The 13,644-nt window shown below is 35.6% G+C and overlaps 1 protein-coding gene across 1 annotated transcript; it reads left to right on the top strand.

Moving 5' to 3' along the window:
- Positions 1–443: 443 nt before the first annotated feature.
- Positions 444–13,333, top strand: LOC129512972 (cysteine-rich secretory protein 2). The gene is made up of 7 exons (XM_055330594.1): positions 444–515; positions 2,964–3,080; positions 3,969–4,056; positions 8,145–8,290; positions 8,693–8,790; positions 11,149–11,237; positions 13,206–13,333. Exons 1-7 carry the CDS (start codon positions 447–449, stop codon positions 13,331–13,333), a joined length of 735 nt encoding a protein of 244 aa, XP_055186569.1. The 5' UTR covers positions 444–446.
- The last annotated feature ends 311 nt before the right edge of the window (positions 13,334–13,644 follow it).

Genomic DNA, 13,644 nt, shown 5'->3' with positions numbered 1-13,644 from the left:
ATTTCACTTTTTATAGATCAGAGCAAACCAAGAGATAGTGTACACTGAAAATAAATTCTCCCCCCAAATCAGAATGAATAATTAATGAGGTACATTAATTAACCCTGAAGAAGTTTGTTTTTTTCCATATTTTTAATGGATTTAAGAGCAATAGAACTAGGTAGAAATATGATGACATGTCCCTAACCTATACAGGTATACTTCAAGAGCATTAGTCAAGTGTTTCAGTTTATTTTTTATTGTCCCTATCAGTGACAAAGTTTGTTCCATTATGGTTTTACTGGCACCAAATAACGATCTTCTCTTGCTACATTTTTTATGAATTTCGGAATTACAGTTCCTTTAGACTAACCAAGGTCACTACATTGGTTTTTCCTCATAGTCAGGGAGCTGTGTACTACATGTTTTAATGCAGACCATTGTTCTCTTTGACTTATTTCCCAGAAATGGCTTTATTCCCAGTCGTGGTGTTTCTGGCTGCTGTTCTGCTTCCATCTTTACCCACAGAAGGAAAGGTAAAGTTAAACTGGAAAATCTTTCTAAAGCTATCCACAAAAGTTTATGGGATGGCTAGGTCCTTTGAGACTAGAAGGGGCAAGAGTGATTGGTATATCATAAAGTACTCATTGCTAGCTTAGAGCCACCAGTCATATGTGGCCAGTGAATACTTACAATGTGGCTTACATACCGTAATTGTAAAATATACACTAGATTTCAAAGATTTAGTACCCCCCCTCCAAAAAAAAGAAAGAAAATATCTCACTAATAACTTAGATATTCAATACATGATGAAACCATATTTCAGATAAATAATTAAATAATGTATTAAGCTCTCAGGGCTGTTGTAAGAAATGAATGCAAGTTGGGTGGACTAGAACAATAGAAATTTATTCTCTCACAGTTCTGGAGGCCAGAAGCCTAAAATCTAGACATCAGTAAGGCCATACTCCTGCTGGCGGAACTAGGAGGATATCTGTTCCATGTCTTTTAGCTTTGGTGGCTTCGACCAATCACTGTGATAATTAAGCTTGTGGCTATATCACTTATTCTCTGCTTCCCTTTTCACATGATCTCTCCTGTATCTCTTATAAGAATACTTACCATTGGATTTAGGTCCTACTTGGATAATTCAGGGTGATTCAATCTTGAGATCCTTAACTCTATCTGGAAAGACTCGTATCCAGTTAAGCTTATATTGACAGATTCTGGGGATTAGGATGTAGATATATTATTTTTATAGACTATTAGCCCACCCATTAAAAATAAAATTTATTGTTTAAAACAATGTCAATACAATTGAAAAATCATACATCATGATCAAGTAGTATTTATTCAATACTTGCAAAACAATCAATGCAATATGTCACATGAATAAGAAAAAAGGATAAAAACCATATGATCATTTCAACAGATTCAGAAAAAGCATTTGACAAAGTACAACATCCATTCATGATAAAAAGTCTCAGTATAATAAAGGCCTAATATAAAAAATTCACAGCCAAAATCATACTCAATAGTGAAAAAATGAGGGCTTTCCCCCTTAAGTCAGGAACAAGTCAAGGATGTCTACTTTCACCACTTTCATTCAACATAGTACTGGAAGTCCTAGCCACAGCAATTAAACAACATAAAGAAATAAAAGGCATCAAAATTGGTAAGAAGCAAAACTCTCACTACCATACACAAAAGAAAACTCAAAATGGATTGAAGACCTAAATATGAGACCTGAAACCATGAAAATCCTAGAAGATAGCACAGATGGTAATGTCTCTTACATTGGCTGAGGGAGCATTTTTCTAGATCTGTCTCCTGAGGCAAGGGAAACAAAAGCAAAAATAAATATTGGGCCAACAACAAAATAAAAAGGTTCTGCACAGCAAAGGGAACAATAAAAAAAAACTAATAGGTAGCCTCCTGAATGGACAAATATATTTGCAAATGATATATCTGATAAAGAGTTAGTGCCTAAAAAGTATAAAGAACCAAAACAACTCAACACACATGCACAAATAATTCAATTAAAAATGGACAGAAGACATGAACAAACATCCTCCAAAGACCTATGGATGGCCAATGGACACATGAAAAGATGTTCAATGTCACTCATCATCAGGGAAATACAAATCAAAACCATGAGATGTCAACTCACCCCTGTCAGAGTGGATAAAATCAACAACACAAAAAAACAAATTGTTGGCAAGGATGTAGAGAAAAAGGAACCCTTGTGAACTGTTGATGGGAATGCAAACTGGTGCAGCCACTGTGGAAAATAATGCAGAGGTTTTCCAAAAAAATTAAAAATAGAATTACTATATGATCCAGTAATTTGACTACAAGGTATTTACCCAAAATATATGAAAACACTAATTAGAAAAGATATATGAATCCCTATGTTTATTACAGAATTATTTACATTAACCAAATTATGGAAGCAGCCCAAGTGTCCACTGATAGATGAATGGATAAAGGAGTATATATATATAGAGAGAGATATGTATAGATATATGTAGATACATATATTATATATCAGACATACCTGATATATATATGCTATATTATTGTGTATATACACATAATGAAACATTATTCAGCCATACAAAGGAATAAAATCTTGCCATTTGCAATAACATGGATGGAGTTAGAGAGATAACAGGATTGAAAGGGCCATGAAAAGAGAAAAAGCACAATGAGTTCCCTTGAAACTAGAAATTGGCATCTGTGGCCTCAAAGGAGATTTTAATTTGTCATGCCATGAATTTCATCCTCATTCTCAAAGCTTCAAATTACTTCTTTCGTATTTCTCATAGCTTTGGCTCAGGTTCATTGGCAATGCTTAACAACTAATATTGACTTGAACTGAATGCTTTTCAGAATGATCTTTGCTCTCTTGAATTCACTTATTCATTCTTAAATGCAATTTTAACAAATGTTAGAAGGGTAACTTTAATGTTATTTCCCTTTAGGATCCATCCTTTACTGCTTTGTTAACCACTCAAACGCAAGTCCAGAAGGAGATTGTAAATAAACACAATGAACTAAGGAAATCAGTCTCTCCACCTGCCAGCAACATGCTAAAGATGGTAAGAGGCAGTGATAAAGGCTCATGTGTGAATCAGCAGTGATTAGAGCAGGGAACTGGTAACTGGCATCTCTGAAGAACTTTGCTTACAAGTTTTGTTTCTGTTTTACTATTTCATTTGAGCTGTGTAATGTGGGCAGAGCAGAAACTAATTTTCCTTATAATGGTTAAATAATCTGTCAAGGTTACAGGGCTCTTAAGTTGGGAAGGCAAAATTAGAAGCCAAATCTTCAGACATCAAATATGAAGTCACTGCAATTTTGTTCACTATGTACCCTAGTCTAAAATAAAGGAGGCCCCTTTCCTTCACGCATTTTATTCTAAGTAATCTCTATGCCTAATTTGGGGCTCGAACCCCAACATCAAAAATCCCATTCTCTACCAACTGAGCCAGCCAGACACCCGTTAAAGTCCCTTTTCTGTCAAAATCAGTGCCATTTAGAATACATAACAGCCCACTTTCCAGGATATAGTCCATAAAAACCACATATTTCCCATCTGAATGCAATGGGCTGCAAATGAAATAGGGAATAATCTAGGCCTGCTTATTACTAAAGAACTATAATTTGAAGTCTTTACATGTTGAATATTTAGAGTAGCCCCATCACTAAAAATCCCACATGTGGTTCCTCTACTATCATGTTATTAGATATTAGATATTTCTCTTAGTAGACACATCATTTATGAACTTCTCCTCATTTGGAAATTGTTGCTGGAGCGAAAAACACACGCACATACCTCGCTAACAAAAAGGTTTCACACCACTGATGATTATGTAATATATCAAAGAAGTTAAAGTAGTACAAATCAATCCACCAATCATATCATGGAACTATATGCTTCATTAAAGTTGACTCTTTAAAGTGTTTTTTTTTCTTATGACATTTAGGAATGGAACAGAGATGCGGCAGCAAATGCCCAAAAGTGGGCAAACAAGTGCACTTTAGAACACAGCGTGCCAGAGGACCGAAAAACCAGTATGTAAATGAGTAAATATTTGTTTGATAAATGAACAAATATAATAATATTGGAAACATCAAATAGAATAAAACATTCTGGGATGTTCTAAAAAGACTTAGAATATAAATGTTGCTTATACTGCTCCTTTAAATTTCTTATTGTTATCATTTATTTTTAGAAAGAGAGTGCAAGCAGAGGGGAAAGGAGTAGAGGGGGAGGGAGAGAAAGAATCTCAAGCAGGCTCCACACTGAGCACAGAGCCCAATGCAGGGCTTGATCTCACGACCTGATCATGACCTGAGCTGAAATCAAGAGTCAGATTCTTAACAGACTGAGCCACCCTGGTGCCCCTGTAGTTCTTTTAAAATTAAAGTATCTGTAGAGGGAGAGAGAATTATAGGTACTATTTTGTGCTTGTTAATCATTTACATTATGCAAATAACAGCTGAAACAATACTTCATTTGTTCTTCCCAACCAGCTCATGAGTCAACAGGTCATGTACTATCATTTCCCCAAATTTAAAGATGAGAAGAGGCCAGGGGAGGAATGACTTCCTCAAGACACAATCTGAAGTGTGTCATATACTGGAAAGTTAATCAGGCTTATTGATTTCTAATCCACTGCTCTTTTTGTGATATTGTATAGCTGTTTGGTGTTTTTATATCTCTTCTTTTGTATTCATAAGGTATACTAAATAAATTATGGTGATTTATTCCTGAATTTTTCTCTAAAAATACTTAAATTTTCAAAATCATGATAAATAATTTGGGTTTGTTGATTCATTTTTGAATTTTTGAATCCTTATCAAATATTATCAATACTATGAAAGAAAAAAAAAAGTTTTGTCCATAAGCCTTACATAAAATATTGATATTATTAGGCACCTGAGTGGCTCAGTGGTTGAGTGTCTGCCTTCAGCTCAGGTCATGATCCTGGGATCCTGGGATCGAGTCCCACATCGGGTTCCTCACAGGGAGCCTGCTTCTCCCTCTGCCTATGTCTCTGCCTCTCTCTCTGTGTGTCTCATGAATAAATAAATAAAATCTTTAAAAAATATAAATAAAATATTTATATTAGCAACTATAATCTATATATAGGCAAGCTCAATTTGAAAGCAATGAATTTTTACCTGTAATGTCATTACAATTATTATTTATATTGTTAATGTTGTTCTGTTAATGGAATTATGAAGAGAATGACTGCATTCAGTAGAAGATTAAAACAAATGGTCTTAAAGATGCAAGTTTACTATTAGATTCTTAGTTTCTTTTATCCATATTAAAAGAGATAGCCAAGAATATCTTGTACTCTCTTTAAGCAGCATGTAGATATTATTTTTCAAGCTACAAGATATAAATAGTAATTGAGAGCTTGAAAAGATAGAAGTTTCTGGGCATCAAGTCACTTCTTTCTTTTTATTAATTTTATTGTGGTAAGAACACTTAACATGAGACCTACACCCTTAACAAATAATTAGGTCTACTAAACAATATTATTGACTTAGGTACAATATTGTATAGCAGAATTTATTCATCTAGAAAGTATTCATCTTCCTTACCTGAAACTTTATGCCCATTGACTGGTAATTCCCCATTTCTCCTTCCCCCCATCCTTGGATATCACTGTTCTACTCTAATTCTATGAATTTGGCTATTTAAGTTACTTCATATAAATGGGATCATGCAATTGTTGTCTTTCTATGACTGGCTTAATTCACTTAATATCATGTTTTCAAGATTCATCCACATTGTCTTAATTATTGCAGAATCTCCTTCTTTTTTAAGGATTAATGACATCCATGGTGTATATATGTGTGTCATTTTGTTCCTCCATTCATCTGTCCATGGATTTTAGTTTCCATATACCGACTATTGTGAATAGTGCCACAATGAATATGAAGAATGCTAATATCTCTTCAATATCCTGATTTCAATTCTTTTGAATAAATACTCAGAGGTGGCATTACGGGACCATTTGGTAGTTCTACTTTTAATTTTTGGAAGAACTTCTATACTTTTTTCCACAGCAGCTACCCCATTTTTTTGTGCACCAAAGGTGTACAGGATTCCAATTTCTTCACATCCTTATCGTCACTTGTTGTCCTTTTCTTTCCGCATTATAGACATCATAAAAGATATAAGATGATATCTCATTGTGGTTTTGATTTGCATTTCCCTGTGATGAGAAATATTGAGTACCTTTTTACATACCTGTTGGCCATTTGTACACTTTAGAGAATGTCTATTAAAATTGTGGTCAGAAAAGATCTATTGTAAATTCCTCAAGCAACCTTCTGAAAAAAGACAGATCTTTGGGCATTCCATCCAACTCTTTCCTTATCTAAGAAGAGGCTAGAAGCTTGGGATTTTTATCTGCTCATTCAGTGCTGAACTAGGAAGGAAAGCTATGGCAACTATGAACCCAAATCTCTATTCTCATGGCTCCAAATCTTGGTTATGCTAGGCCTGTTAACATTCTTAGAGAGGCAAGTCAGAAGTCAATTCTTCAAGCAGTATCTGGAAAACCTGTGGCATTGGATGCACAGGCCAACTTTTTCCCTCCCAAGGGGGAAACGGGCAGCAGTGGTGTTGTCTACTTGCTCTGTGCTGAGCTGGGGAGAGGATCATTGGCATCTACCAATCCAAACCACCGTCTCTGCTCTCACTCAGGGTGCAGCACTGTAACTATGCCAAACCCATCAGAGGTCCAAGACTGGCAAGACAGATGTCAGGTCTTTAGGCAGCCTTGGAGAAATTGGAGCATTGGGCACATCAATCAACTCTTTGCTTCCCCAGGAGGAAGCTGAGAACTAAGATTTTTCAATTACTTGCTCTGTGTTGAGCCAAGGGAAAGAAATATGGTACTTACCGCCAATGCCACCATCTCCATTCTGGTCTGGGGGGGGGGGGGGCTAGCCTCTGCCTGACTGTCAGAGTTGCAAGAAGCCAGACAATTGGCAAGCTTCCTTACAGAAGGTTGGAACACTGGACACATGAACCAACTATTTGCTTCCCCTGGGAGAAGCTGGGAGCTAGGGGACACTTTCCTGATCAGATGACAGGCACTGGGCTGAACGTAGGCATTCTAGCAAGAGGGTGTCCCAGTTTCCCTGCAGGGGCAGTGAGTCTGGGTTCATATTCTCCCAGGGTACTTTTGGATTTCCCTCAAGGGCAAATTGTTTAGGAATTGTTGCTGGTAATTGTTAGAGGAAGGAGAGTCCAGGGCTTCCTACTCCACCATCTTGCTGATGTCACCATCTGCAAGGCTCTTCTTTGCCTAATAAGATTTGGCCTTAGGACATTCTGATTTAGTGATTAAGAGAGGACCCAAAAGCTTTGAAATCTGCCATCTATCCTGATGTCAGTTGCCTCTTAATTGGAGCCCTTAGAGACTGCTTGTAGAACTTTTTTCCAAGTGCACACAAAATCATAATCATAAACACTTAGAAAGGGTCCGATATGTGCAAAATCTCTGGTGAAGGCAGACAACAGGAAGAGAAAAAGAAGAAAAAGTTGGTCAGTGTCTTTTGCAAATTTACAGTACAAAGCTGAGAGCACAGGAGACATTACATATGTGAAGAATTTAGCATAAAAAAGAATGTATCTCTGATACTCCAGAGGATTATTAAAGCATAAGGTCTTCTTAACCTATTCCAAGTTATGCATGTTGATGACAACCTCAGCATGCTAGACAGATCTGTCTTAAAATATTTATTTATTTATTTATTTATTTATTTTAGAGAGAGAATGTGTGTAAGTAGAGGGCTGGATCAGGGAGAGAAGGAGAGAGAGAGAATCCTCAAGTAGACTCCCTGTTGAGTTGGAGAGCCTGATGTGTAAGGCTCAATCTCAGGACCCTGAGATTATGACCTGAGCTGAAATCAAGAGTCAGTTTCTTAACCCACTAAGCCATCCAGGTGTACCAAGACAGATCTGTCTTCTATTCAGCTTTAGGGCTGAGAAATACAGAAGCCTTTTTATTATGTATTAACAGTTATGAGTATAGGCACTGTGTTTGAAGGGCAACATCCTTGTGTTCATATAGTTGATATTTTTTGCCATTGCATGTTTATTGCTTCTTCAAGAACAATCCATTCCTCTTTAGGTACAAAATGTGGTGAGAATCTCTATATGTCAAGTGACCCTACCTCCTGGTCAGATGCAATCCAAAACTGGTATGAGGAGCGCCATAATTTTGTCTATGGTGTAGGACCAAAGAGTTCCAGTGCAGTTGTTGGACATTACACCCAGGTAAGAATGAAAATACTTCCATCACAAATGCTTTAATATGAAAGCATCTCTGAATTATGACCAAGTCCAATGTTCAATTTGGGTAAGAGCCTGAATAGATATAATAGTCTTGGCTGGTACTTCATCTAGAGCTGTCATTTTTTTCCATTGCTGGTATAACTCTTGGGAAGGAAGCATGTTCTATACTTTTTCAGAATTAGAAATGGATAAAATAGTTAATGGACATTAAAATACAGTATTTTAAAATTTGTGATTTGTTTCAATAATTGAACTAATTATTTTTGAAGGGTACCTGGCTACCGACTATAATAGTAACATTTTTTTGTTTTACATTTGCCACTATTTTTTTTCAATATTTTCCCTCTTTAATGTACTTTCATATATTCCTTTCTGGATTTGTAGCTTGTTTGGTACTCTTCTTATCGTGTTGGATGTGGAATTGCCTATTGTCCCAATCAAGAGAGTCTAAAATACTACTATGTTTGCCAATATTGTCCTGCGTAAGTATATACCTTAGAGGGTAGTGCAATACCACTAAATGCAATTTAATATTTGAAAATTCTTGTATAGTAAACAAACTAGAATATAAAACATAATTCAGTGAAGGGAAGGAATAAATCCTTTTTTCATTTTTAAAAATCATTACGTAGTTCATATGCAATGTCACATTAGTTTTAGGTGTTTAACATAGTGACAGGTCTCTACTTTATGCTATGCTCACCACAAGGGTAGCTATCACCAGTTGCCATCCAATGCTTTTAAACCATTGACTATAGTCCCTGTGCTGTACTTTTTTATCCCCATGACTCATTTATTCCATAACTGGAAGCCTGTATCTCCCATTTCCCTTCAACTCTTTTGCCCATCTTCCCATTCCTGCCCCTCTGGCAAATATCAGTTTGTTCTTGTACTTATTATCTGTTTCTGCTTTTTATTTTATTTTTTAGAATCCTCATGTAAGTAAAATCATATGGTATCTGTCTTTCTCTGTCCAACTTATTTCTTTTTTTTTTTGTCCAACTTATTTCACTTAGCATAATACCCTCTAGGTCCATCCAGAAGGAATAAATCTTTGGAAATGCTTTTAAGTTGAGATACATTCAAATTATCATGGAAGAGACTATGTTCTCCATTCCAAATACAAAATCTGAAGCTCTCTGTCCTCAGTTACAAAGTGACATCTTTTCTCTCAGTCGCCTTTCCCTTGGGCTCATGGCTATCCATGAGCATGGGTAGTGCACATTTCCCTAGATTTGATAGCATCAATTCTCACTAACTTCATACTCTAGAGAATGGCAGCTTAATAGATAAGCAAGGGCAGGTAGTGGAATGACAAGTAGGGGATGACAGATTTCGGTTCTTCCTGTTAAGATATTCCTTGCCCTGCTTATCTAAAAAACCACCTACATTATTACCATCACAGAGAATTCCTTCTTTTGGGTCTCAAAGGTTTTTCAAGAGATCTTTAATGTGCTTCAGAGTCCAGAAAAGAACATCTTCAGAAGTTTTGGTTTTCAGAAGTTTTCACCAATTCTCCACAATGAGCCATGCTTTAAGGTCCTAGCTTGCAGCAGGAAATATGTTTTTCATCAGGGATCATGTTTGAACTTACCCATAATAAATTCTGTGGATATAATGAAAATCTAATCTCAATATACCTGTTAACCTTAATCTCTTTCAATGTCTGAAATTCCTTGCCACTGGAGTCAAGGAGGCCCCTAAAACCAGGCTCCTACAGGATTTATTTTTAGACTATAGGTAACTGGAGCATATGCATCTCCAGGGTGAGAAGTAGACCTCCAACGTCATTTTCCTGCAGGCACTTACTAGGGTATAGTAGAAAGAATTGAAATCCTATAATAGTGCATCCACTGGCTGGCTCTAAGAGAGGAGGATCTGGAGCCAGGCATCTGAGGTGAGAGCTGGAGTGAATAATGATGGAAAGCAGTGGTGAGAGAGCTTCCAGAATATGTTTGTGTCTTTCACATTTTTTCAGAACTGCCATAATATGTTTTTGTCTTACCCACATTTCTTACACATGTTCACCTATATTCTGTGAAGGAACTGAGTTTCAGATGCATGGCCTTGTGTTCTTGGCTCACTTGACATACTGAGATTGGACTCTCTTGTATTTCAGATGAACTAAATGCCCAGTAGTAATGATCACCAGTGAGTTGTAACTGTATGTGATTGCACTCATGCTTGTCAAAACTTTTCAATGAACATTCCCTTTTTGGGAAACATAAAAATTTCTCACATACCAACTCTAGAAACTCACAAATTTCTTTCTTTCCCTGTCCCAGTAATACATACCACTACTTAAATATCAATACCTCCATCTGGAAGGTAAAATTATATGTATTTATGTACTGGAGCTTTACTGTTTCTGGTTTCTACTAGAGAGATTTTGTATTTTATTATCTTTTAGATATAAAATGATGTTGTAACATTAAACAGTTTTTTCTAAACAGCAACCTCCTGCTTCCCAGGAGTTCTTTTGGCTCTCTGATGGATATGTTCTACCTCTAGCTAGCACATAGGGCTGTACTGCCATACCAATTTGACTGAATCTGTTGGCAGATGAAGAGAATGTTGCCACATGGAAAGATGCTCTAGGTACTTAAGACTCCAATTAATCTGATTTAGTTGCTCAGCCTGAAGAATTATAGTCAAGAAGATGGGTCAATATGTGAAGTATTTTCTTAATTTGAATGTTACCTGAATTGCTCACTGGGAGTTGTAATTTTTCAGTTTTTTTTAATGTAACTGAAAATATTTAGTAATTTGTACTGCTCTTGGGGAGTATAAGCTAAACTATAAAGTGACAAATATTTGACATTATGTGTTTTAAATTTCAGTGGCAATAATGTGAGTAAAAAGAATAACCCTTACCAACAAGGAACACCTTGTGCTAGTTGCCCTGGTAACTGTGACAATGGATTATGCAGTAAGTTTGAAGTGATTGCCCTGCTATTATAATAAAAGTTTGATATTTCATTTTCTTTTCATGGGTAAGAAATCTGCTAAAGTAACCAACATAAGTAATATCTTTATGGAGAAGACAATTATGTTACGGAACAGTGTGTGTTTATGTAAACATTTTACACACTTTAGTAACCTACATATTATTTGTAACAAAAAAGAATATTACCATATGTAAGATAATGAAAGATCTACTGTCAACATATTTTTGTGACTATGCATGGCCCATTAATATTAATTATACATGTTTCTGGTAAATAATTCATTTCATCAAAGTTAGTGACATTATGTCAAAAGTCCTATTTTGAAATGCAAGTCTGTAGGTATAAGATCACAATATAGCTCAATCTAGACAGGCAAACCAAATATTATGTTACTTTTGTGCTAAGAATTCATTATGCCAACTACTTTTTTCTATAGTATAATTAGAATCATAATATTTAACTTAATAATCATTTTCCCTATAATTTGATAGTAGTTTACTGCACATTTTTAATGACAAAATCAAATCTATATATAATGTTGGCTCACAGAACCCACAAAAATATTGTTGCAAATGAAGAGACTAAAATAAATGTCATATATGTAATTTCTAAAGTTGTAGTGAAAAGAAATAAAAATAGCTGTTAGCTTTTTATGGTTGGGATACTTGTATAAAATTATTATGAATAATAGAGGGGATGAATCTCATTCATTGAGATTTTTACCCTTCAACTGCATTCATCATTGGTCAACATTCTTACTGACTGAACTATATAGCTATAATTCAGAATATTGATTATATTAAAGCTGTAAAATCAACTAAAGAAGGAAAAGTTACATATTTATAGCTCTTCTGAATGCTATTTGGTAAGAAGCTTGGAATTCATCTATTATCAATAAGCACTCAATTGAAAGATTTTAAATAAGAGTGACAGGGACAGAACTATGTTTTATAAAGAGCTTTCTAGCAATAGTATAAAAAAACAATTGGATGGAAGCCAGCTAGAAAACCACTGAAATCCATGGGGGGGAAAAAAGGTCTCTTTAATGCATTACTGACAAAATAAATGAAGAAAACTGGACGAGGTTGGAAAACAAGGAATAGAATAGCCAGTATTTGTTACCTGTACTGACTGAGTGCTAGTCAGAAGTAGGGAAGAAAGAATTCAAACTGGTCCAGTTATTGGCCTAAATTACTGAGTTGTCAGAGAGCCTTTTCTCTGAGATTGTGGGTAGGGTAGAGGGAGACCACACCCAAAAATTGTCAGCCTTGTAGGTGGTATGATGCATTTAGCTTGAGATTCGTTGAGATTGTAGCCCCTAGGGAGGATCTAAGAAGAAATACGAGAAGAAAAGAAGACATATTATCATGGTTTTGCATCTTTATCTTCCCATATAAATTTCTTTCTTCAGAAAGAAAGCACTGGAGTCTGAAGCAGTGCTGTTCAATAGTATGAAATGAAGGAAATGTTCTCAATCAGCATGTGTCTTACAAGTAGTCAGTAGTCACATGTGGCCCTTTAAACACTTAAAATATGGTTGTAAGATTAAGGAACTAAATTGTTTTAAAAAAAGGAACTAAATTGTTTACTTTGTCTAATTTAGAATAATTTAAATTTAAATATCTGTATTTGACTAGCGGTTCTCATATTAGACTGCATGTGGAGAGATTTATTTATATTTATCTAGCTTTCTTGGCTAAGGGAGAAAAATGGGGAAATTTATATTAGAAACATACTACCAAGTTCAAAATTTTTTAAAATGGTGGTTTAATCAGTGGCTTCAACTAAGGCACCTGATATGTCCCTCAAGAAAGGGTAAGCCCATCATTGTGTAACTGATGTTGATTTGTTTTGTCCAGTTCTACCTGTCTCATGTACTTTGAATGTATGGATTGTTTTGCTCTTAGTGAGGAAAATGATAATGAGGAACTCATTTTTTTTTCTCACAGCCAATAGTTGCGAGTATGAAGATCTGCTTAGTAACTGTGATTCTTTAAAGAAGACAGCTGGATGTGAGCATGAATTGCTAAAGGAAAAGTGCAAGGCTACTTGCCTATGTGAAAACAAAATTTACTGAGATGCCCAGGGTGCATTGCACAGGACTAAGTGAAGAAGGTTACATCATTGAATTGACACATACCACAGGGAAAATTGTAGGCACGTTAGTTACGAATACAGTTCCACACTGTAAGGCATCCTATTCTCTTGGATCTATAGAAATCTTTCATACAGCAATTTACACGAACAGCATAGTCGATGACGACAGCTTTGGACTTTGATAAAAATTCTGTACTTTAAACTTAATGAATAGAATCAAGTTGAGAATTTTAAAGGTTGTAGAACCATAGACCTTTGGTCACTAGAACTTTGAATTAAAATGGAGAAGTA

This window comes from Nyctereutes procyonoides, unplaced genomic scaffold, assembly GCF_905146905.1.
Source record: "Nyctereutes procyonoides isolate TBG_1078 unplaced genomic scaffold, NYPRO_anot_genome, whole genome shotgun sequence".
In the NCBI taxonomy this organism is placed as follows: Eukaryota; Metazoa; Chordata; class Mammalia; order Carnivora; family Canidae; genus Nyctereutes; species Nyctereutes procyonoides.
This window is presented reverse-complemented; position numbering and strand designations above follow the sequence as displayed.

What these genes read in the sequence shown, in the direction of transcription:
- LOC129512972 (XM_055330594.1), top strand. Translation starts at nt 447, where the DNA reads ATGGCTTTATTCCCAGTCGTGGTGTTTCTGGCTGCTGTTCTGCTTCCA. An exon ending in CCAGCAACATGCTAAAGATG is followed by an intron (nt 3,081 to 3,968) that starts GTAAGAGGCAGT and finishes TATGACATTTAG; the next exon opens with GAATGGAACAGAGATGCGGC. An exon ending in TTGTTGGACATTACACCCAG is followed by an intron (nt 8,291 to 8,692) that starts GTAAGAATGAAA and finishes CTGGATTTGTAG; the next exon opens with CTTGTTTGGTACTCTTCTTA.